General features: G+C 37.4%; 1 protein-coding gene across 2 annotated transcripts in view; it reads left to right on the top strand.

Annotated features, from left to right (window-relative positions):
* ST6GALNAC1 (ST6 N-acetylgalactosaminide alpha-2,6-sialyltransferase 1) overlaps positions 1 to 26031 on the top strand; it is a 38484-nt gene extending 12453 nt beyond the window's left edge. For both annotated transcript variants that reach the window (XM_070739843.1, XM_070739844.1), the window contains 7 exons: positions 2316 to 2484; positions 5310 to 5484; positions 8268 to 8406; positions 8585 to 8688; positions 13539 to 13625; positions 17717 to 17816; positions 20786 to 26031. In XM_070739843.1, the coding sequence (XP_070595944.1) occupies positions 2316 to 2484; positions 5310 to 5484; positions 8268 to 8406; positions 8585 to 8688; positions 13539 to 13625; positions 17717 to 17816; positions 20786 to 20956 (945 nt within the window). In that variant the 3' untranslated portion in view covers positions 20957 to 26031. The remainder of the gene's footprint in view (positions 1 to 2315; positions 2485 to 5309; positions 5485 to 8267; positions 8407 to 8584; positions 8689 to 13538; positions 13626 to 17716; positions 17817 to 20785) is intronic.
* The last annotated feature ends 910 nt before the right edge of the window (positions 26032 to 26941 follow it).

Below are 26941 nucleotides of genomic sequence, written 5' to 3' on the forward strand. Positions count from 1 at the left end.
AATGCTTCCTGTTCTCTTCACTTAATGCAGTGGTTCTCAACCTTTCTGATGCCGCGACCCTTTATTACAGTTTGTGGTGACCACCAACCATACGTCTAGTGCCAATTCTCCCAACAGAGCTTTAAGCTGATTTGCAGGAAGATCAGAGGGACACCCCCACTATAAACACCTGATTGGTCGGATTGTTAAAAATATGTTCCAAGGCACCAGAATAGAAGCTTTAGTTCCTAACACCATGGGAAATTTGTCTTTTCCCAGGGTCTTAGGTGACCCCTGGGGTCATTCGACCCCCAAAGGGGTCCCGACCCCCAGGTTGAGAACCACTGACTTAATGGCATTTAATTTTTCTTGGAGACCATATGGCCCTTAAAAGCGGCTTCCCTGCAGCCTGCCAGCAGTCCGTATTAATCCTATCTAATTGATAATAAAGGTGCTGAACTGTTCCTGTGACTCACCTCTTCATTTACTCACGAATCTAACACAGGAGATGAAGCACCTCGTGGCATCTGCGGCCATCTTACGAAGGCCCATCCTGGGCTGCAACATCTGCTTAATTTCACTTCTAACAGAACTCAGGGAGAGTAAATATCATGCTTGCCTGTATAGTTCTTCCAACTTTTGGACAATTTTGGAATTGAACTCTCCAACCACATAATCCAAATGTATTTTATTTACTGATCAAATTTAGGCACTGCCCAACTAGTTATCTAGCATAGGATTTTATGGAATGAAAAAGAGCAATATTTTATTTATTTATTTACTTATTTATTTATGATTTGATTTGATTTGTATGCCGCCCCTCTCCGAGGACTGTTGCAGCAATCTCCACAGAAGATGAATCTAAAGACTAGATCCTGTTGAGATTGTACTGTTGTACCATGCCAGGGAGAAGTAGAAATTCAGTGATTTTTCATATACAGACCTGAATATTAAGTATTTTTCTAATCTAGCATCTACATTAGGATTCCTTACACATGTTTGGGGATTTAGATTATTAATGTTCTCAAATAATTCACTGATTTGTGTTGCTGCCAAACCAAGAATGTTTCCAGACAGATGGTTTCTAGTACAGGTCGTACTACTTACGACCTCAATTGAGCCCAAAATTTCTGTTTGTTAAGCAAAACATTTGTTAAATGAGTTTTGCTCTATTTTATGATGACAATTGTTAAGTGAATCACTGCAGTTGTTAATTAGTAATATAGTTGTTGAGTGAATCTGGTTTTCCAATTGATTTTGCTTGTCAGAAGCTCTCAAAAGTGATCATGTGACCCAGGGACACTGCAACTGTCACAAATGTGAGTCAGTTGCCAAGTATCTGAATTTTGATAATGTGACCATGGGGACTTTGCAATAGTCGTAAGTGTGAAAAACAGCCATAAGTCACTTTTTGTTGTAAGCTGCCATGAGTCCTGTAGGAGTGGGTGGCATATAAGTAATATAATATAATATAATATAATATAATATAATATAATATAATATAATATAATATAATATAATATAATATAATATAATATAATATAATATAATATAATATAATATAATATAATATAATATAATATAATATAATATAATATAATATAATATAATATAATATAATATAATAATAAATATAATAATAAATATAATAATATAATATAATATAATACAGTATAATACAGTATAATACAGTATAATACAATATAATACAATATAATACAATATAATACAATATAATATAATATAATATAATATAATATAAATGCCGCTCCGAGTCTTCGGAGAGGGGCGGCATACAAATCTAATTAATAATAATAATAACAACAACAACAACAACAACAATAATAATAATAATAATAATAATAAACAAACAAACTTCAAATGATCATTAAATGAACTATTGTAAGAACAGGACTACCTGTATTACTGGTCTCCAAGAATTTTGCTCCCCTTAAGAGATAAATATTTGGTAAGAGAAGAGTAGGAAAATATTAAGAAGATTGGAGAATTAGAACTGGAGAGCAGTAACGAGACCCCTCATCAAATTCTTTGAAGAAAACTTCGGATATGGAGGTATTCTTCAGCCATCACCAAAAAGAAAAAAAAGAAAAGGAACACTCCAAAATTAGCAAAAGAATGTTTACTTTTTTTAAAAAAAAATCACCTTCTTAGAATTATGTATCGGAATACCTGGCAATGTGCAGATCAGATTGACTTTGAGATTTCATTCATATCAATTATTGTAGTCAACAAGGATGGAAAGCTGCTGTGATTGGGAAATGATGTTTTTTCAAACAGTTGTGTAACTTTTCCTCCCTTCTTTCTTCACTTCTTAGACCTGCCCAGATTCTCTGAGGAACAAGGCTGCCAAATCTGATTGGTTACATGATATTTTCCTACCCAACATCACACTCTTCATGGACAGGAGTCACTTCAGTGACAGTGAATGGAAACGTTTGGACCACTTTGCTCCACCATTTGGCTTCATGGAACTAAACTACTCATGTGAGCATATTTATTTATTTATTTATTTGTTTGTTTGTTTGGATTTGTATATAGGGTGATATCACTATTATGGCATAATCTGGGTTAAAAAACAAGACTACTGCTTCTGGTAGAAGATATTAGAAGTCGTTATACTGAGTCAGTTATCAATCCATCCACCAAAACTTGCTCCATGTTTCCCCATCTTGTGATAAGGGAAAATTGCATATTCTCAGTGTGATCCTAAGGAAAAAAGAAACAAAAGTCACTAGATTATTGACATGTGATTGCATCAATATCTGCTACAAAATTTATTGGCAGTAATAGGGTTGGTTTACTGTGCACCATAGGATGATGCCAACAATTATATAGGATGAGCCGGGGTGGTGCAGCAGCTGGAGTGCTGTACTGCAGGCCACTAAAGCTGACTGTAGATCTGAAGGTCAGCAGTTCAAATCTCATCACCGGCTCAAGGTGGACTCAGCCTTCCATCCTTCCGAGGTGGGTAAAATGAGGACCCAGATTGTGGGGGCAATAGGCTGGCTCTGTTAAAAAGTGCTACATGTTGTAAGCCGTCCTGAGTCTAGGGAGAAGGGCGGCATAAGAATCGAATAAATAAATAAATAAAATAAATAAATTATGCCAACAATTATAGCCTTTTTCTACTGTATCTCTTAAATCGTCTTATCTCCCAGTGGTGTTCTGCTTCAAAACTGAGTGCAATATTACTGATCCTCAGGGCTAAATACTATGCCATTAAACACATGAGTATAAAAGGATCCTTCATACAAAAATAGTGAGGAAATATTAGGAGACCAAATCTTTCCTCTGATGACTACTGCAAGGCACAGGGACATATGACCATAGCAGAGAACCAAGTTATTTGTGGGGGCCCTTATCTCCAATTATTTCTGCCCACCTCACCTGATCTAACATAGCAGGCATGCTCCAATTCTCTATGAAACAGAGGAATGGGGTCCCAAAAGTGTGCCTTCTCTCATGGTCCCTACTTTATGGAAACACCCCACCTCCACCCTCAAAGAACCTCTTGGTTTTCCATAAGCCCTTCAAGACCAGGCTATTTCTCCAAACCTTAAGTGAATGTGATTCATATGATTTCAGTGTTGGGAGGGGTTTTTTCAGTTAAACACCAATGAATTGGGCTATGTGGATGAATATTACCTGTACCCTTATTTTATTATCATTATTGTTGCTGCTTTAAATTGTTGTTAATTGCCCAGACTCATATGCTGAGAAAGATAAACATAAATAACATTTTGTTGAAAGATTTGCCCTGGCTACAAGTTATCTTTAATTTAATTTAATTTAATTTAATTTAATTTAATTTAATTTAATTTAATTTAATTTAATTTAATTTAATTTAATTTAATTTAATTTAATTTAATTTAATTTAATTTAATTTAATTTAATTTAATTTAATTTAATTTAATTTAATTTAATTTAATTTAATTTAATTTAATTTAATTTAATTTAATTTATAATTTAATTTAATTTATAATTTAATTTAATTTAATTTAATTTAATTTAATTTAATTTAATTTAATTTAATTTAATTTAATTTAATTTAATTTAATTTAATTTAATTTAATTTAATTTAAAATTTAATTTAAAATTTAATTTAAAATTTAATTTAAAATTTAATTTAATTTAATTTAATTTAATTTAATTTAATTTAATTTAATTTAATTTAATTTAATTTAATTTAATTTAATTTAATTTAATTTAATTTAATTTAATTTAATTTAATTTAATTTAATTTAATTTAATTTAATTTAATTTAATTTAATTTAATTTAATTTAATTTAATTTTAAGCTGCCCAACTTCTTGTGGACTGGATGGCGTACAATAATAAATATAATCTAATATAAAAGCAATGTAAACAATAATAAACATCATAATACAACAATAGCAATATAAATCAGTTAAAACCCAAACTATAACAATCATTCAACAAATATTCACACTTCTTGGGCTGGGCTAGTTGGTCTTGCTCAGCGTCCCCAACCGTACAGGTTTTCACAGCCTTTCAGAAGGCTAGGAGGGTGGAGGCAGTACAAGTCTGTGGGAGAAGTTGATTCCACAGGGCTGGAGAAGGTCCTCTCATGTGGCCCTGCCAATTGGCACTGTTTGGCCAATGGGACCTGGAAAAGGACGATGCCGTGGGTTCTCATCGGTCGCTGAAGATGGTCCCATAAATAGTCTGACCCGATGCCATGTAGAGCTTTATAGGTAATAACCAACACCTTAAATTGCATCCAGAGACCAATAAGTAGCCAGTGTAGCTCACAGAGTGTTAGAGTTATGTGGGTATACCTAGGTACACCCACAACAGCTCGCACGACTGCATTCTGGTCTCCGAATGCTTTTTAAGGGTAGCCCCATGTAGAGCACATTGCAATAATCCAGCTGTGAGCCGTCGTAAATGTCTTAGGACACAATTATCTGCAGGAGCACTTCTCCTGCTATGAACCTATCAGGTTACCTAGATTAGCTGGAGGAGGGGGAACCCTCATCTGAAGATGGTCCTGTGGCTAGAAAGTAATCTTGTGGCACTATGGAAAAAGATGTTCTCTTACATGGTTACCTGATTAAGACTGGCGCCGACAATTCCAGATTCAATTTGTATCAGGGAAGATCACAAGCTCTATGCACTACTGAATTTTCAGTGCCAAGACAAGATAGTCAGTGCAATATATTCTAAATCTAATTTAGTTTTTCAGTCATGCCCAAATTGTTTGTTGTGTCCTACCTGGTTTGGACCTGTCCGGTTTAATGTAACCTGCTAGCCTCTTCCTATGAATAATTGTGTCTCGTTTCTTTCCAGTGGTAAAAGAAGTGATATCCATGCTTCCTTCTAAACTCTACCACCGTCACATTCTCTTTGGACGCAACAACAGTCAGGCCTCCAAGTGCATCACTTGTGCAGTAGTAGGAAATGGAGGGATACTGAATAATTCCAGAATGGGCAAGGAGATTGACTCTCATGATTATGTCTTCCGGTAAGAGGGACTATAGTTCTGCAGAAGGCCTGACTTTGTATGCAGCTTTACCTATTAAGATGCCACCTGCACAGTCACGACTCTTCCGCTGCCATCCCCGAAGCATAGCTACCTCCTCCCCTCCAGCTTAGCTGTTCCATCATCTATGTGACAGCAGGAACTCTTTAGCCAGGTATTCAGTCCCCTTTCAGAAGACTGCTGGACGCAGAAATAAAAAGCAGTCCCCAAAGTGTACTGGAGCAGGCAGCTATATTGGCCCTCTTTGTATTCTGTGCTACAGCAAAGTTTGCAGGCGCTGGCTAGTCCACCCCACTTGGAGGAAGAGAACAGGAAAACTGCTCTTCAGCTATCACCCCATGGAGGGAATTAAGCATTTTTGAGGACTAAGAGAACTGGCACCAAACATACTTCCTTCCTTCTTCTTCTTCTTCTTGCTGCTTTTCTTGTCACCTATTGATCACTAAAAGAAATGGGAGATGGTTTTTTTTTTAATTAAGAGAAGTGAGAGATATGTTTTGTTTAGCACAGAGTGGAAGCTGTGATTTGCCCAGTGCCAGAGAGCAAATGGAGCTGAAAACCAGAGACCAAAGAACAGAGAAAGGTCTGTAGCAGTTTCAGTTAGCCAGTGGACCCTGCTTTTAATCCGTTCTTAGTCCAGTGCTTCTCTAATAATAATAATAATAATAATAATAATAATAATAATAATAATGAATAATAATTTATTAGATTTGTATGCCATCCCTTTCTGGAGACTCGGAGCGGCTCACAACAATTACTGCAATACAGTGTTCCCTCGATTTTCGCGGGTTCAAACTTCGTGAAAAGTCTATACCACGGTTTTTCAAAAATATTAATTAAAAAATACTTTGCGGTTTCCCCCCCTATACCACGGCTTTTCCCACCCAATGACGTCATATGTCATCACCAAACTTTTGTCCACCTTTAATAAATATTTTTTAAATAAACTTTAATAAAGAAACATGGTGAGTAATAATCTAAATGGTTGCTAAGGGAATAGGAAATTGCAATTTAGGGGTTTAAAGTCTTAAGGGAAGGCTTGTGATACTGTTCATAGCCAAAAATAGTGTATTTACTTCCGCATCTCTACTTCGCGGAAATTCAACTTTCGCGGGCGGTCTCGGAACGCATCCCCCGCGAAAATCGAGGGAACACTGTATAACAAATCCAACAATAAAAAGACATCTAAAAACCCTTCATTAAAACCATACCACACAATCTTACCATACATAAACTATTTGGGCCCAGGGGTGTCTCAGTTACCCCATGCCTGGCGACATAGGTGGGTCTTCCCACCTATGGGGTGGGGGGCCCAGGGGGTGCATGGAGTGATGCTGGGGGGTGGGATGTGCTTTTTTTGAGTAGGGATTTTTTGCACTGAACAATAGTACACAGCACAGAGCAAGAAATATGAAGTGCAGATAACAAATCCTTAAGAGAGACCATGGAAAAATATTTAACAGGGATGAAAAGAAAGGAGGTGAGAGGAGGAGATAATGAGAGAAACGTAAGTCTCCTGAAAGCTAACAGGACGAAATATGATGAAGCATATGTAGCGCTTGGCTTCACTGTGACTACGGTGGGAAACGAGGAAAGACCGGTATGTTTACTGTGTCCAAAAATGTTGGCAGCGGACAACATGAAACCAAATAACTTATGGTGTCACTTAAAAACATTATACTCCAATCACACTGATTAGCCATTTGAGGTTTTTCAGTGAAAACATGCCGAATATTGCAAACAATTGTCCTGGCGGAAAGTTGGGGGGTATGCAAAATGTTTACTTCTTCCTAGAGGCCGTGTAACAGAAAATAATTGAGAAGCACTGGCTTATTCTGATGCTCAGTCTTTCAGTCCAGGTCCAAGGCTACTGCTGGAACAAGCTGGAAAATATAACCCTGAAGCAATTAAAGAAGAATCAGGCAGTGGATGCCTTTGTGGTGGGCCGGAATATATAGAGGACAATATTGTGTGTTCACACAAACAGTGCAATATCTTCATGCCATGTCAAGCAGCATGCCTGGATGATTCCTTAGTTTATCCAAACAGGAACCAGGAATAGCCAGCTTTAGTTCCCTTCTGTTGCTACTATTTAGTTCCCTTCTGTCGCTAAGGTTTTCTTGGAAAACAATGTGATTGTTACTCCAATTGTCATAATTGATAGGCTGAGGGAAGCTGAGCTGATTAATTATTAGCTCAGTTCTTCTTCCAAAGGAAGGCAGATTTGCAAGTTTCTTTCTAGAGCAGCAAGGAAGATGTATTCCCATTGGTGGAAATTTTCATCTTGTTCCACTTCGTGGTCCCTATAATTTCTTCCTGCATCCTAAGATTTTCTGACACAACTTCTTCCCCCCTCTTCCTCTTCTTCCTTCTTCTTCTTCCTTCTCCTCCTCCTCCTCCTTTTTCTTTTCTTCTTCTTCACATGAAAGAACAGCTGTCTCGCTGCTTTTGGTACTTTCCCATTGGCCAGCTGGAGGCACCAGAGGATGACTTATTGGAAGTCGGTAATCAGCACTGTGGAAATTAGACCGCAGGAAAAACTATTGCTAGTGATGAGACACACAAAAAAGCCCACAATGCTTAAAGCTAAGCCATTCCCTAAGTCTAGTTGGAATTATAAGAGCAACTCTCACCCATCGATCGGTGGGTATGCACGTAGGGAATGTACTTACCTTAATATTCCTGGAATCTTGCAAATTATGCCTATGTATCTGAAGTAGCCCCCCTTAGCTAACTTGGTGGTTTTATACGATTTCTTTTACCAGAGTGAGCGGAGCTGTGATCAAGGGTTATGAAGAAGATGTGGGAACAAGAACTTCTTTCTATGGATTCACAGCCTACTCCTTAGTGACTTCAATTATGATTCTGGGGAATCGTGGATTCAAGAAGATCCCTGCAGGAAAAGTAAGGCAGACGTCCTTATATGGTTCCCCCTCTTAGTTGAACAGTACTTGTGAGAGCAACTTAGATTAGAAAACTTTAAACCTTCCTCCAAGTTTTACAAGCTAACTCTGATTTATCAGTCTGTCACCCATTCCATCTGCTGCGCCCCCTCCCACTATATCTCTGGCATGTTTCCTAGGAGATCAAGTATCTACACTTCCTGGAAGGGGCAAGAGATTATGAATGGCTGAAAGCTCTCCTTCTCAACATCAATGTCAGGAAGGGATTTTTGGACTATTATGGGTGAGTAGTAGTGATATAATTTCTGGGCGAGGGTTCCCACAATGGAAGGCAAGAGGGGTCAAATGATAACACATGCAGTGACAAGATCATTTTGCAAATGTTGTGATTTGCATATTCTCAGAACCTCAGGTGTTGGGGTGCAAGTACATAATGGTATTGGCGGATATTCCTGATGACATTGTCGTGTCATTGTGTGGCTTGCTATGGATGTTGCTGAGGAGAAAAAATGCAGAAATGAAGATGTATGAATAGAATATGAGCATAAACATCTAATAAATAAATAAAACCATTTGAAATGCATACACACACACACACATATTTGTTTTCGTAGGTTTTCACAGGTATAGGTATGTAGGTTTTGGTGTATTTGGGTCTGTTCCGCTGTAAGATTGATAGAATCTTGGTGATGAAACATCGAAACGTTGGCAAGTTTCTATCAATCTTACACGGGAAAAGACTTGAATAAGCCAAGACCTACAAATCTGTGTGTGTGTGTGTGTGTAACATACTTTTGCTTAATTGAAAATGAAGGGAGACTAGTATAGATCTATTTTGAGGTTGTTTCCTCTCATCAGCTAGCCATGTCCTCACTGGAATTTGAACCTGTAGCCTCTGAATTATTATTATTATTATTACATCACTCAGTCTTAGGTGCTTTGGAAGCGCCCGACTGGTGATGAAATACGAAATCCAGCATAGTGATCTCGTTTGCTATATAATAATAATAATAATAATTATTATTATTATTATTATATAGCAAACGAGATCACAATGCTATATAATAATAATTTGCTATATAATAATATTATTATTATTATTATTATTATTATTATTATTATTATTATTATTATTATTATTGATTAGATTTGTATGCCGCCCCTCTCCGTAGACTCGGAGCGGCTCATAACAATAAAGCATAGTACAAATCCAATTATTAAAAGAGTTTAAAACCCTTAATGTAAAAACAATCAAACATCCCAAATATAAATTAACCTCTAGGCTATACACATATAGGATATTTTTGCTGATAATGAAAAGGAAGCGAGACCGGTGTAGATCTATTTCGAGCTCTTTTGCTCTCTTCAGCTAGCCATACCCTTACTGGGATTTGAACCTGTGTGGTCTATGCACACACACAAATACACACACACTTACCTTCCTCCCTCTCTCCCTCTCCTCCCTCTCTCTCTCCAGTATCTATCTATATTATAGACACATATACACATATACACATTATAGACACATATACACCCATATATATATGGTGAATGTGATTTCGCCGAAACGTCGCATAGACATGCAAAACATTACACAGGGCAAAACCCGAACTCAGAACAATCTACATATATATATATATATATATATTTGTTTTCGTAAATTTTCAAGGGTATATGTATGTAGATTGTTCTGAGTTCGGGTTTTGCCCTGTGTAATATTTTGCATGTCTATGCGACGTTTCGGCAAAAGTATATCTGGATCAAGACAGTCGTCCTTTCAGCCTTTATTATCTTGCAATTTTTCTGCCTTGGCAGTGTGGAGAGTTTTTCTTGACCTTGCATTGCTGACTCCTTGCAAACATTTTGAAGATCATTCTTCAGCGTGTAAAAATGTTAATGAATAAGGATGGCTGCATTTCCATAATTTATTAACATTTTGGCACACTGTGCCCACATCTCACTTGGCATAACAGAAAAATAACATTCTCATATAAGAACTCTGGAAACACCTTAATATTTTAATGAATAACCAGGAGATGAACCAGACAAAATTGAGATTAATTTTGTGAGCTCTGCTTTCAAGAAGCTCTGGTGGCCCATCAGTATCCTGTTAATGAAAATAAATGACAAAGAGATTTAAAAAACAAAAGAGTTTGAGTATAACAATTTCTATTGACTTTTTCGTAGGGCTTATCCCTTCAGTTTTGTTGTGATGTGCTTTCTCCTGTTCTTACAGTGGGAATGAGGTGTGTTCTTTTGAAACCCACTGTCCAATTTCTCACCCTTTAATGCTCTTTGCTTCCCTCACCGGGGACTTACATGGCCCTTTCACCAACAAATTTAAGAGCATTGTGAAGTTGATGGCCCAGCTGACTTTCACCATTGCAGTGGCCCTGCCCATTGCTTGCTAAAAATTTGTGTTGTGAAGTGCCTCAAAATGAATACATGAAGACAGAGTTAAGGAAGATAAAAGACTGGGATCCCTCCTCTTACCCAATTTCTATTTTGCTCAACGGCCCAGTTTCTTTGTGTGATTCAACCATCAAAGTAACATTTTAATAATTCCAAAAAGAAGGAGGGGAAAGTACAAAAACACACAAATAAAAGTTGACATATTTCCTATGCATTGCTGCAATAATCCTTGCATGATTAACTAAGATGAAGGAACAAATAAGAGAAGGATAAGCAAAGTAAGTTTGTGTATCATGGCTCATTTCACAAAGGATTTGTTTGTTTGTTTGTTTGTTTGTTTATTTAAATTTCTATGCCACCTAATCCCAAAGGACTCAGGGCAGTTTACAACAATATAAAAAAAATACAAATTACAATAATGAAGAAGCCAAATATAAATATTAAAATTATAAACTCCAGTTATAAAACCCACAACTCAAACAATCCAATCAACAGACATACCGTACATACCAATCGATGCAATTCAGCCAGATGTAAATGTTCATGGCCCCCAGACCTGCTGCCAAAGCCAGGTTTTTGCGGCTTCGGAAGGCCAGTAGGGAGCAATATGGACATGGGGGGGGGGGAGGGATTGGTTCCATAGAGCCAGAGCAGCCACAGAAAAGGCTCTCCCCCATGGACCCACCAACTTGCATTGCTGAGACCTGGAGAAGGCCAACTCTGTGAGGTATGCGGCAGGAGACGGTCCCATAGATCAGAGATCTCCAAACTTGGCCCTTTTAAGACTTGTGGACTTCAATTCCCAGAAGTCCTCAGCCAGCAAACCTAGCTGAGGAATTCTGGGAGTTGAAGTCCATAACTCTTAAATTTGCCAAGGTTGGAAACCCCTGCCATAGATGATAGAAGATGCCGCAGCAACAGCAAGTCTGATCTCAAAGAAGAAATTTTACAAGGTCAATATTCCCTGAGTTGAAAAAAGATAAAATTTGAGTGAAGTTTTTTTCTCTCTGGCAACCAAAGAAGGAATGACTTTTGCCATTGATAGAGCAAGTTCTTATCATTTGTAGCCCTGTAGGCTGCCAATTTTTCCTAGGAATACAGAATGTTTACACAGATGGTTTTGTTCCATTTTCGGATGGAAAGTGTTACTTTTCTTGACCTGATCTCAGCCTGCCTCAGGAACGGGATGGCAATATAGAGGAAACACTGAGGGGGAGAAAAGTCCTCCACAAAGAATAAATGAACATCTCAGAGCTGTGTAGATGAACCCACAATTAGGCTTGGTAGAGTCCTAAGCAAATCGGAGAGAAGACAAAACGTCCATAATGGTATCATTCAAATACTGCCATTAACAGAGCTGGGTCCCCACCAGTGCAGTCCGGTGCATGCGCTCCTGGAGTGGCCTGCCAATGATGCAATTTTGGTGCGACAGCTCCGGTGCTGTCTTTGCCGGTCTGTGTGTGCTACCATGGTTTTTTTGTAACTTTTGGCGATTTTTCAGCTCTCTGAGCATGCATGGAGGTCAAATCAAGGTAAAATCATGTCTCTGAGCATGCGCGGAAGCAAAATCGCGCTAGATGTGCATGAGTGTGTGAGCCTAGCAAGTACAAAACATTGTGATGCACACCGGCAGCAAAAGTAAGAGGAACCCGCACCTGGCCATTAAGTACGTATCTCCTGACATACATTTTATATCAGACACACTGAGACATCTCCCCCAGGCCTATACAGTTTATGCATGGTATGTTTGTGTGTATGTTTTGTTTTTTTAATAAGGGTTTTTTAGTGACTTTTAATTATTAGATTTGTTATACATTGTTTTATTATTGTTGTGAGCCGCCCTGAGTCTATGGAGAGAGGCAGCATACAAATCTAATAAATAATAATAATAATAATAATAATAATAATAATAATAATAATAATGGCATCGGACCAGAATATCTCTGGGACCGCCTTCTGCTGCACGAATCCCAGCGACCGATTAGGTCCCACAGAGTTGGCCTTCTTCGGGTTCCGCCGACTAAACAATGTCGTTTGGTGGGTCCCAAGGGAAGAACCTTCTCTGTGGTAGCCCCGATCCTCTGGAACCAGCTCCCCCCTGAGATTAGAACTGCCCCCACCCTCCTTGCCTTACGTAAACTCCTAAAAACCCACCTCTGCCGTCAGGCATGGGGGAATTGAGACATGTCCCCCGGGCCTATACAATTCATGTATGGTATGTTTGTATGTATGTCTGTTTAATAACGGGTTTTTAAAATGTTTTTAAATTATTAGATTTGTCTTGAATTGTTTTATTGTTGTTGTGAGCCGCCCCGAGTCTACGGAGAGGGGTGGCAATCAAATCAAATCAAATTAATATTAATAATAATAATAATAATAATAATAATAATAATAATTTTGCCATATGCCTCTGGCCCCTTTTTAAACAATCACATTCCTTAAAATTTTTGTCGCCTTCTTTCTTTTCAAAAAAGACTCTCTTGAGCCACTATTTTTTTTCACATTTCCCCTTTTAATTATAGCTGTTATTATGATTTTAACCTAAAACTACACTACAAAAATAAACGTTTTCAAGCCTCGGTTTTCCCCATTCTGATCTTAGATACAGTGTGAGAAAAGATAAGACCTTGCATCATCACTCTAACTTATAGAAAAGCTGGCTAAACCAGCTACGATTTGAACTGTACATAGATTGCCTAAAGATATATTTTGTTTTTATAGACCAAGGCCCCGGGATAAATTTGACAATTTCAATTTGGATCAATACTTTGTGATTCATCCAGACTTTCTCAGATACACTAAAAACAGGTAAGACATAATATGTGAAGTGAATTTCAAACCTCAGGAACAGTTTCAAGATTTTAAATAAGCTGCGTTGGCAGTAGGGATAATTGTACAAAACAATGCCTTGTTTCAAACTTCGCAACAAAGTACAAAAGATTCCATCAACATTATTACAAGTTGGTCATAGTCTATTGGCATGAAACATAAAACAGGTTGAGCATTCAATATCTGCTCAAAACAAAACCCAAAATATTTTGTGTTCTGACTATATAGGAAACAGTGAGAACTTGAAGCCAGCTGCTACTGATTTATTTTCATTCTGGGATTACAAGAATTGGATGGTGGCAGCGGCATTTCATTGATTTATTTAAACATCACATAGTCCTCAACTTACAATCAGAATTGAGCCCCAATTTTTTGTTGCTAAGTAGAACAGTTGTTTAATTAGGAACACGGTTGTGAAATTAATCTGGTTTTCCCATTGACTTTGTTTGTCAGAAGGTTGCAAAAAGTAATCATATGACCCTGGGACACTGCAACAGTCATATATGTGAGTTCAGTTGCAAAGTGTCTGAATTTTGGTCATGTGACCATGAGGATGCTACAGTGGCCATAAGTGAAAAAGAATCATGAATCCCTTTTTTCAGTACTGTTGTAACTTTCAATGGTCACTAATAGTGTTGGGCGAACCCAATGAAATTCGGGTTCGGCGTGTTTGTGCGAACTTGGCGGCTGGTTCGGGCAAGTTCGTGGAACCCGAACCCGCCGAACCCTTCCAGGGGCGGGGCTTTGACGTCATGGAGACGTCACTTCCTGGTTTTCGGTGTGGAGGCTGGGGGAGTGGGAGCGGGGAATTCCTGTCTGCCTGCCACTGTCCCCGTCCCCTTTGACGTCAGAAGGAAGATGGGTGCGGCCGGTGTGTGTGGGGAGCGTTTCTCCATTGGGAAAGTAAGATGGTGGCAAGTTTCTTGGCGGGGACTACCTCAGCGGCGGCTTTAACGCACGGAGAAACTTGCCACTGTCTTACTTTCCCAAAGGAGAAATGCTCCACACACACACCAAGCATGCCCATCCTCCTTCCGATGTCAAAGGGGAGAGGGGCGGTGGCAGGCAGAGGGGAATCCCCCACCCCCATTCCCCCAGCCCCCCCATGATGGGATTCCAGGGGCGGGGCTTTGACATCACTGAGAGTCACTTCCTGACCAGCCGAGGCGACCGAACGCCGAACGCGACTCTGAACTTTGCCCGAAGTTTTAAAAAAATTCGCCGAACACTGCAAAGTCCGCCCGGACCTGAATTGTGTGAGTTCAGTTTGCCCAACACTAGTCACTAAGTTAACTGTTTTACATCAGCACTAAGTTAACTGTTTTACATCAGCACTAAGTTAACTGTTTTACATCAGCACTACTTGTATTTATATGGTTATTAAAAATATGTAGGACAAGGAGGATGGTAGAATATAAAATATAATGTGAAACACACTATGACTGCAACCGTATACATAGTTCATGTTGCACAGTAGGCTTCTCTAACCTCCTGGTCCAGTGCCTGTAGGGCAGAGGTGGGTTCTTCCCAGTTTGAACCAGTTCACCTGAACTGGTAGTGGCTTGCTGGTGACATCATGATGACATCACAGATCCCGTTTGGTCGGTGCCAGTCCATGGACACCACTGCCATCTTTTTTTTTAATTTTAAAAAAAATTAAAAATTCTTCTATGCATGTGCAGAAGCTGAGTTTCTGGCACCGTGCATGAGTCACCCTCTTATTTTTGGCTTTTTTCTGCATGCACATGTGCGAAGGAAGCAAACTGGCAGTGAGGTAAGTTAGAACCCACCCCTGCTGTGGGGGAAGAATGGCTCTGTCATCAGCGCATCAAACTAAATTGGGGAGGGCTGTTCCACAGGACAGATGCTGCAACAGAGAATCCCACGATGCTCAAATGGAAGAACATTTGGCCAAACTTGTGATTTTAAAAACTTCAACCTTTTACAACAAATCTCTCCTGAAAATGATAGAAACAATTTTCAAAAACTTCTGAAAGTTGCATTTAGATTAGCATCTGTTATCAGCTCTTTTTCCATTCCCCTACCTCATTCTCAACAGAAAGAACGGATAATGTTTCTTTAAGTAAACTTTCAGGGTCACTTACCCAACACATTAGAAGACATAGAAAGCAGCTAAATTCCCTAGCATTTGTTTGAGTCCTTGGAAATTAATTTGTTTTCTTAAAATTTGTTCATGTTTTTGTTTACATTTTCGTAGCTAAGTTTCAGAAAGCACAGATTTTTATTTTATTTTTCAGCCTGTTTACCAGGCGCAATCCTAACAAAAGCAACATTATCATTTTGGGATGTACTAACAGGTTGTGGATGCTCTCTAACTGAAATAATAATTCTGTAATGTTTTGATCAGATATGAGAGCATGCGCAGGACATACACAAAGTTCAGCGGGCCAATCCTGTATTGTTAATCTTGGTATTTGAATCTCAGGAGCAGTATAGTAAGAATTCTTGTGCAGAGGACAAAAACCTCTGAGTCTTCCCTTTGTATTATTTCCCTCGGGGTGGGGGTGTGCAAAAGAATCTCTGTTGTCAGAGGAAGTATCCATCCACCCACATGAACCTCCCCAGAACAAAGTTTCTTTAAAAAGCAACTAACCACACTAATATGGAAGGCAAGCAGGCAATTCTGGGCAGCCGCTTTGTATTTACCTGCATTCTCCTCCACCCCATCCCTCTTGATGTTCCACTCTCACATTGCTCCATCCACTTTCCGACAACGGTAGCAGGAACATTTTATTTATTTATTTATTTTATTTATTGGATTTGTATGCCGCCCCTCTCCGTGGACTCGGGGTGGCTAACAACAGTAATAAAAACAGCATGTAGAAATCCAATACTAAAACAGCTAAAAACCCTTGTTATAAAACCAATCATACATACAAACATACCATGCATAAATTGTAGAAACCTAGGAGGAAAGAATATCTCAGTTCCCCCATGCTTGACGGCAGAGGTGGGTTTTGAGGAGCTTACGAAAGGCAAGGAGGGTGGGGGCTATTCTAATCTCCGGGGGTAGTTGGTTCCAGAGGGCCGGGGCTGCCACAGAGAAGGCTCTTCCCCTGGGTCCCGCCAAACGACATTGTTTGGTTGACGGGACCCAGAGAAGGCCCACTCTGTGGGACCTAACTGGTCGCTGGGATTCGTGCGGCAGAAGGCGGTCCCGGAGATAATCTGTCCCGGTGCCATGAAGGGCTTTATAGGTCATAACCAACACTTTGAATTGTGACCGGAAACTGATTGGCAACCAATACAGACTGCAGAGTGTTGGTGTGACCTGGGCATATTTAGGGAAGCCCATGATTGCTCTCGCAGCTGCATTCTGCACAATCTGAAGTTTCCGAACACTTTTCATGAGTAGTTCAAGCTTCCGAACTAGTCAGTATTAAACTTTGAAGGAAGAAGCCCAAACACAAAACGCAAAACAGCCGTTCCATTCCAGGATTTGGAGCAGTCAAAACTCTCAAAACCAGGCCTTTTGAAATTGCTGAAATTTCTTTCTCGCTTGGAATAAAACAGTGGGAATTTTATTTCATGCGCAGAATGAAATTTCTCAAAAAACCTGAACTCAAAACATTGAAACGGCTCTTTTGTGCTTAGCATGTTCCAAGGTTGGAACTGTTCAGTGGTTCTCAACCTGGGGATCGGGACCCCTTGGGGGGGGGGGTGTCAAACGACCGTTTCACTGGGGTTGTCTAAGACCATGGGAAAAGACAAATTTCCCATGGGGTTAGGAACTAAAGCTTCTGTTCTGGTGCCTTGGAACATATTTTTACAATCCAACCAATCAGGTGTTTATTGTGGGGGTGTCCCTGTGACCTTCCTGCCAATCAGCTTAAAGCTCCGGAGAATTGGCACTAGACTTATGGTTGGGGGTCATCACAACATGAAGAACTGTATTAAGGGGTCGCAGCATTAGAAAGGTTGAGAACCACGTACTAATGTATGTAGGGTTAGGGTTAGCTCATTCTCTCCTTCTCAAAGAGAGGGCTCTGCTCAGCTTTCATGATCTCCCAGTGCTACTTTTTAAAATCTCCTTTTATAACCTACCCCAGGTTTTTGAAGTCCAAATCTCTAGAAAAGCCCTATTGGCGCATTTATAGACCTACAACCGGTGCCTTCCTTCTTTTGACTGCACTCCATCTCTGTGATCAGGTAAGGGTTCAAAGATGCTGCACAGAATTTAAAGGTGAGCTAAAATTAACAGAGACATTTGTCTCTTGCGCCATCTTTTAGGAAAAAATGTATTTAGCAATCAGTGGATCTGCTACTTATTTCAACATTTGGGTTTTTTCCCTCCCTACTTCACTAGAGAAATGCCTCAAGGCAGAGATATTTGCTTTTAGCCTCCCCAACCCCCCCCCCTTGACCACTTCTGCTGTTCCTTTAATCATATTCTTTCAACCCTTCCTTTCTTGACTTAAAACAGCAGAAACCTCAAATTAAAACCTTTTCTGCCTGAGTTAGTTATGCTGGCACTGATTTACTTCACAAACACCACATCTGCATGCCAGCCACATAATGCCGTTCTAATGCTTAACTTGTGGTTAAACCTTTTCTGTTGCATGTCTTTCTCATATCTAGTGAAGTTAATTTCAGTTAAAAAAGAATGCTTGAAAGAACTCTGAAAAGTCCCGACATCCCCAAGGCTTCTTGAAGAGCAGATTTTAATGAGATAAGCTCATTTCTTTCCTCAACTTCCTCTATAGCGCTGCAAAGGCTTGGATTTCTTTGACATCTCCACAGAGTTAATTCACTATATCCATAGAGGGGCAAAGTCATCTCCCACTCTTCAAAAAGGCTTTAAATTAATCTTGCCTTCTTCTTCTTCTTCTTCCCTTTTCTCTTTCAAATTTCAACTGTTAAGCACCCTTTCCCAAGATTATGTGCTATCCTTCCACCTCATCTTTCAAAGCCACAATCTCAGTTGCAGAAGAATGGCTGCTGCCCTGTCATATATTTTTCTCCCCACTTGCTTCACATAGCTGGTTTGAAGTTTCCTGTTCCACATTACTCGTGGAAATGCTCTCCAGAAGAAGGACAAGGTGTGGATTAGTTAATCAATGAGCAACTAAGATCAGACATTTACTCAGTGTCCTGGACAAAATATAAGAATATGTAACTCACAATCTCAACATGAGAAAGATGCTAAAATGTATGGTTTTAATAAAGAATTAACAAAACTGGACCAGATATTAATAGAATAGTATAGAATTCTTTATTGTCCAAGTGTGATTGGACACCCAAGGATTTTTTCTCTGGTGCATATGCATTAACTGGAATGGATGAAAAATTAATAAAGAAAATATCTAGCTATTTACTAAGCATCAAATTGGTAAGTGAATAATAATAATAATATAATAATAATAATAATAATAATAATAATCATCATCATCATCATCATCATCACGGGTGCTTGGGAAGCGCCCTACTGGTGATGAAATATGAAATCCAGCATAGTGATCTCGTTTGCTGTGTTGTATTGACATAATAATAATAATAATAATAATAATAATAATAATAATTATTATTATTATTATTATTATTTATTAGATTTGTATGCTGCCCCTCTCTGAAGCCAAGTAAAGGAGACAATGATAGCTTGGGCTAAAAACATTGGATATGCAATAGAACTGAATAAATGGGATAGAAATGTTAAATAAATTATGTCAACTGCATATAAATAAAATCTGTAGAAAATGTTTTATAGATGGCATTTGTCACCAACAAGATTGGCAAAAATGTTTAAAGACAGGTCCGCTAAATGTTGGAAGGGTAACCAGACGCCTGGTTTGTGTTATCATATGTAGTAGACATGCCCAAAAGCAAAAAAAATATTGGACCAAAATACACGCTTGGTTTGAAAAATGATAAAGCAGCATATAGATTTAAAACCAGAAATATTTTGGGGGGGCTTCCTATTGGAAAAGTATGACAAAAGAAATGCATGTTTAATTTTACATGTATGAACTAGAGTCAGAATTGTATTTGCGCAGCAATGGAAAAGCGAAGAGATCCCAACAGATGAGAGTGTAATTTAAAAAAAATATTAGAATGTGCAGAAATTGACTATGCTTACAATTAAGTAAAAAGAAGGAACTGAATACTTTTTGACATGGGACTTATTTGACCAATGGTTAGATAATAAAAAAGAAGTTAGAAATATGGGGATACAAAAAGGTCTGTTATAAAGGAGATTTGTTAAAGTAGACAAGTACATATTATTATTATTATTATCCAATTAATATCATTGTGATGAATAATATTGTAAATACTTTATGATTTCCTAAAAATAATTATACCCAGACAACACACTGTTTGTTTGATTGAATTTGAATTTTTACATGTTACATAAATATTTATTTTTCAAATTAAAAAAAACCCCAATGTAACTCAACATCTTAAACAGTCACAGATCCTAGGTCTTCTTGTTTAAGGAATGCATACTTTATCTAGATAACAAACATGTATATTTATATGTCTTCATCCATTTGCACTGTCTTTAAACAACCAGTCGCTTTCCATTTTCTCAAATCAAAGCTCTATAGTCTGTGGATAATGTGCCGTACTTGATTAGGTCTGTTGTTCCATTTCTTGCAATTGCATTATAAGAGCTACCTTTAAGATTGGGGAGCCAGTGCTCTGAAAAGGATTGATCCTGCCCAACCTCATTGGAGTAGCATTTAATGTAGTTTTGCCTTTTCTCCTCCATCATCATTAACCCTGGGAGAAAGAGCAAATTGCCACTATTCCAATCTTCAAACAAACTTCCCATGGAGCTATTGGTAGTATAATGATAATGAAGAAGCTATCTCAGTAAATCCAATGAGCTCGTGGATTTATCTATTAAATATTTATTTATTAAGTATTTATTAAAAATTAAGCATTTATTAAGTATTTCTCATGTATCGTTAATTATTGTACCTCATTATTCTTGACAAATGTATCTTTTCTTTATGCACACTGAGAGCATATGCACCAAAGACAAATTCCTTGTGTGTCCCATCATACTTGGCCAATAAAGAATTCGATTCTAGTCTATTCCATGTATCTAACTAGGCTTTTCCCCCCCAAACCCACCACATTTATTTCCTTCCCCAACATATAATCCTTTGCTTTCCCAGGTAAGCGCTTATGGGTTCATCACTGAAGGCTACCAAAACTATTCAGATCACTATTTTGATAAAGAACGGAAGCGTTTAATCTTTTACACCAACCATGACTTCGATTTGGAACGGAAGGTATGGAAACAACTTCATGATGCAAATATTATGAAGCTCTATCAACGAACCTGATGGAAGCAGATTAGGAACTCTTGACTGGAGTGGGTTATTTTGCTACAGCGCAGTAACTCTGAAAACAGAGATGTTATTTGGACAGGCTGTTATCTAAGATGCACTAGTAATGTTTTCTCCTGAATGTTTCCATAACACTTAAGGTATTTCCAAAAATATACATACCATGAACCATTATTATCCCTCTGATACAAAATGATTATGTAACTTAAGAGCATAATTTAATGTAGGAATAATTAAATCGTGAATATTTGATTACACGTAGGAGACAGGTAGTCTCACGGACAATTTATGATGTCTGACCACTTTTTTCAAAATGTTCAGACAAAGAGATTCTTGATACTTGGTTAGAATTAATAAACTTGAGTCCAAATAACCACTAAATGGAAGCAAAGGGATACAGATAACTCTTAGGTGCTACCTAGTGGACCTCCTGATAACTGGACCCCAATATGCTTGCCCTACCTGAAATACTAGTCTTGAACCCTATTTGAATAAATGTGAACTTTTTTTTGTCTTCATGGGTAGAGAAACAAGAACCACAATTGCTTAGTTTTAATGTGAAGCCATTACTTTTTAATATGAAAATGGGCTTAGTTTAAACAGTAAAGAAGAATTTTCATACATAGATTGTGAGGAGTGTTCTTCCTTTCGTTGCTCTGGAATCGTTAGAAAAAATGGTGAAGAATATATTTTATTTATTTATTTATTTTTATAAATCAAACTTATCAATCGCTCATCTGTCACACAGTGCTTTTCAAACAGTAGGGTCTTTTTGAATACCTGGAGTTTTAAGAGATCATGAAAAATTCCTTTATGACTAAAGCTGCTGAGCAAGATAAGCAACATAAGCAAGACTCTCTTACGTTGGAAAGAAGTGAGAAGTAAAATTTATTTCTCTCTTCTTGCTACTGGGAAATTAATGAAACTTTCTAGATTTGCTTAACTTTTTGATTCCCAGTAAAGAATTGCAAACAATAGTAATGCCTTTCTTCTTGATATTTGGGGGTGTGTGAAGTGGGAATTTGCAAAACCATTTGTTATATTTGCCATCTCCGTAATAAAGACTGTTCTGTAGAGAGAGATTTCTCCATCCTTCGCACTTGGTTGCTTGCTCTCAAGAGTGGAGTCTCAAGCTTTTGAGTTCTCAGTAGGGTAGCGAGGAGTTATTGTTCGCCTTCCCACTCTGGAATCCAAATCATGCCACATTGCTCCAGGTTGCTAAGTGACAACTCTGTCCTGGTATTCTTCAAGCCTGAATAGGACCTTTACAATTCCCAATAAGTTTTGTTTTTCAAATGTTTTTTTCTCTGCAGAGGCCCCTTTCTCCCTTGTGTTTTTCTATTACAGAGCGGGCATTAATCTTAGTCTCCTTCACAACATGGAAGATGTTGGAAAAGTCCTTTAGAAAATAATTTACAAAGCTTGGAATAAATAAGGATATAGAAACATGAACAAAGATTATTTGAATGGGGCAGACCATCTCTATATTGTTTCATACAAGATCACATAAATGGTTTGAGATCAATAACAGTTTTAATGGAATAGAAATCATGATTTCATAGTTTAAAATATCACATAAATTTCACCTTCATGATAAAATAGGAAATTGGATCAACTCTGAAAAGTTTATATCAGAAACAGTCTGATGATAGTTAATTATTTATTTATTTATTAGGGCAGTTTGGATTCTATTTTATAATTAGAGAGGTACTGAATTTATCAAGAGGTCATGCCCAAACATGTAATTGCACACCATGGTCACAAATGGCTACAGCAGATGCAGAGATTTTCAATCAGGATTTTTTACATCTCCTATTGGTTGTCCATCTGCTGCAGTCTAGTGTAAGAGACTCCTGTTTCAGGTATTGGGGATGTATTGCTTATGCTTACTAGCCTTCAATGCACAGATAGAAATAAGCACAGCACAAATCACTTGTTATTGAAGATACAATGGTACCTCTACTTACGAACTTAATTCGTTCTGTGATCAGGTTCTTAAGTAGAAAAGTTTGTAAGAAGCAATTTTTCCCATGGGAATCAATGTAAAAGCAAATAATGTGTGCGATTGGGGAAACCACAAGGAGGGTGGGGGCCCTGTTTACTCGAGACGCCCCATAGAGGCTTCTCCCCACCATTTCCAGCCCTGTTTCCTCCCAGGAGATTCCTAGAGAGGCCCATGGAGGCTTCTCCCTGCCTTTTCCGGTTAGAGTTTCAGAGGCTCGGGTTTGCAAGTGGAAAATGGTTTTTGAGAAGAGGCAAAAAACCCTTGAACACCCGGTTCTTATATAGAAAAGTTCATAAGTAGAGATGTTCTTAGGTAGAGGTACCACTGTACACTATTCAGTTTCGGCACTCCCAGGTTCTCAAGCTCAAGAAACAAGCAGTGGAAATTCTACAAAATGCTATTTTATTGTTGTAGGGTACAATGACAGAATTTTGAAGGCTGAGTTTCTCTCTGCCTTGTGAAACAGAATCAAAATTGGGTTATATATATTGCGTTCCTATCTCATGCTTTTTCTTGCGATTCAACTGCTGTTTCTTCTCCATTTATGCTTCATTGCTCTCTTCTCCCTTTTGTCCACCTGGGGCTTGACTCAGAGTGCATGGAAACTAAGGAGAACTGCTCTCTAGTCTGAAAAGTTTTCGTATATCCGACATGTTTTTCCTTTAAGGATTCTATGTCCTAAACTTCACTCTTTGCCAGCATGTTTCAGGAAGCACACAATCATTAAAATTCAAACATGAAGAATAGAACAAAACCCAACGTGCCTTAGCATGATATATGAATCTAGCCACTGCCTAGGAAGATGGTGAGTTCTCATCAGATTTTCAAAAAAGGCTGACCGACTAAGATTCTATAGCAGCAGACTGCCTGCACTACTGTATGTTTGATCTGGATGATCTTTGGTGACCTTTCCGATTCTGGGTTTTTTACTAGTGCTTATTATGAAAATGCAGGAAAAACGGGTTTCATAAATAGCAAAGAACACATGACTAAATTGGACAGAGAGGCAGGGAAGAGAATATAGTAAATCTAAAAACAGATATTTCCACTGGACAGCAGAGCTAAGCTCAACAAAGAAACCAACATGGTTGTTATAATTTGCTTGTATTGTTTAAAGTCAAGGCTCTTAATGCTGTTAATAATAATAGATGCAATGGCAGTAAGAACTATGGCAATATGGCGAATGGAAGACAATAATGAAAAAATATAACTCTCCAGATGTTATTTGAAAAGTCGTTTTTAGTTGGGATGGTCAAACATTATAGATGCCATCAATTGTCATGCACCAGCACCTGGAGCATCACAGATTCCCCACCCTTAAAAGGTGGAGACATCTGGAAAATAGGGCATGGTTTCCTGAAATATTCAAATATTTTTGAATTTGAACATTGAAGGTACAAATAAAGATTACTCGATGGCCAGTACCCCATCTGACCCTTACATTTATTAATTTATTTATTGGATTTATATGCCGCCCCTCTGTGAGGACTCTATTTATTTGCCATTTCCACAAGTCTCTTGCTAGTAGATTAAAACCACTGAACGTAGTTTGGTTTTCCTTTGGAATTCATAAAATGGATCAAAATATTATATGAGTCACCTACATCTAAAGTGAAGGTTAATGGTATGTTTTCTCCTACTTTTTCACTATTTAGAGGAACTAGTCAAAGATAGCCACTTTTTATGAATTCCAAAGGAAATCCAAACTTGTCTAGTAAACACATATTTATATATTTTGTCAAACCCTTACCAATTGTTCTTTACCTTTATTCAAATCTCTTATGTGTACAATTAAATTCATGTTGTTTGCTGCTTGCTGAGTTTTTATAAACTCTGCTTGATCATACTGAACAACAAACAATATTGCTTGTTATATTTGCTAACACTGCTGTTAATATTAATCAATGAGATTGGATGATAATTAGCACTTGGAGTGTGATCTTTACCTGTGTGTATGATGTTTGGTATAATTGTAATATAACCCTGGTTAAATGCTGCTGATAAAATTCCCTTATCAAATATCTCATCATACAATTAACTAAGTTTTGGCACCAAAAGATCTATAAATGTTTTATACCACTGAATAGGGAATGCATCCAATCCTGGTGTTTTACCACTTGCCATGATTAAAATTATTTGTTTACTCTCTACCTCAAATAGAGGAGCAAATAAAAGTTGTTTTTGTGCAGCCTTTAACTGAGGTAAATTAACTTTATTTTAAAAAGTTAGTATTTTCAATATATTCTCGGGTTTGCTGTATAATTCTAAATAGAATTTTAAAAATTGTTGATTTATATCCACTGAAGTTTTATATATTTTCATCTCTAATAAGTGGAATCAATGTACTATTTTTTTATTTAGTTAATTATTTTTGCTTTAAGTGATTAGCCATAATCTTACCAGGTCTTTCACTCTTCTCCCAATATCTTTTGTTATAAACATATCAGCATAAATTCTGTCTTTGTGATATTATAGTATATTTTGCAATACCTTATACTTAATAGGTTTTGGGAGAAAAAAGTGGATTATATAAATATGGTTGCGTAACGAGACAAAACTTTCAGAGAATAACATTCTCCTGAAATTACATATCTAGTACTTGGAATTTGACAACCAGAAAATGTAAATGGATTCTATGTGCCCTTACTATGGCCAAGATTGATGCTGCAGCATTGGAAATATAAATGTATTGCTCCATTCATTCAATAGCGTGAAGACCTAGTTGCATTTGCCACCTATGAGCAGATTGCCTATAAACATAGACTTTATATGGAAACGTAAAATGAAATATGGGATTTATTTATATAAAATACAGATAAATTATTTTAAAAGCTGTATGTCTACTATAAATATATACATACATGAATAATATTTGCATTGGATAAGTATATGTAATGTAGTCACTGATTACTGTTATATCATACTATTTTTTCTTTATTGTAATTTTTTACTTCTTTGTTGAAGCACCATCCACGTGTTTCTTTTTCTTTGATAGTGTATATATCATGTTTTTTCTTTTATTACTTTAAAAACAATAAATAAATAAAATATATCTGAAACATACAAATTTGATATTTACTTTTATTAAATTAAACTCACTGGGTTTGCCATTTTAATCATACCAAATCTGAAGATACTATGTTATTTTATTATTTGGAGGATTTATATTGCCACTCAATTCAGACAACAGGATTCTGGATTCTTCTTCTTTACAAAATTCTTTTGATTAATTTCTCCTAAATAATTTGGTGTTGTCAGTATTCCTGGCTATCTGTCATCCCTAACAAAATTAGTTCCAATGCTGGTTACATGCCACTGTTTGAATTTCTTTGTGAGGGCCCATCTTCTGTTTCCAGTTCATGAACAAGCCCATATGAGGGCTTCTCCGATCTTCCCAATGCTTTTTCAGGGTGACTAGTGCAGAATTTCACCAAAAGATTATTGAAAATGGAAGTAATGATCTCTGCAAGTACAGCTATGTACACACGTTGGTTCATTCTCTCATAAAAACTTTAAATGGTGGCTGAAGCAGAGGTTTCCTTTACAGTAGTACTGTAATATGAATTTTATTTTGGTAAGACTGATCATGACTCTGAGGGATTATTTTCTCTTTAATAATGTTTTGACCAATTTATAGTAATTTATGTACTATTTATAAGCCTTTAAAATCTTTCTAAAAATTCTGCTGTAACCAAATAAACGAGGGACAGATTTCCAAAACATTTTTTAAAAATCAGGTGGGATGATTAACTCCTGGATAGCTTCTGAACTAGAAATCTTAGGTCAGTTATGTTTAACTGGAAATGGAGATTTTTACTTGATGAACCATGATAGGAATGAAGAAATTTATTTATTTGGGAAAGAGATATGGCCACTCATCTTAAACAAATAATCCTGGATGGATAACAAAACAAGCGAATATAAAGCAATAAAATACAAATAACCCCCCCCCCTGTAATGCATACAAAATATACCAG

The sequence above is a fragment of the Erythrolamprus reginae genome, chromosome 2 (assembly GCF_031021105.1).
Source record: "Erythrolamprus reginae isolate rEryReg1 chromosome 2, rEryReg1.hap1, whole genome shotgun sequence".
In the NCBI taxonomy this organism is placed as follows: domain Eukaryota; kingdom Metazoa; phylum Chordata; class Lepidosauria; order Squamata; family Dipsadidae; genus Erythrolamprus; species Erythrolamprus reginae.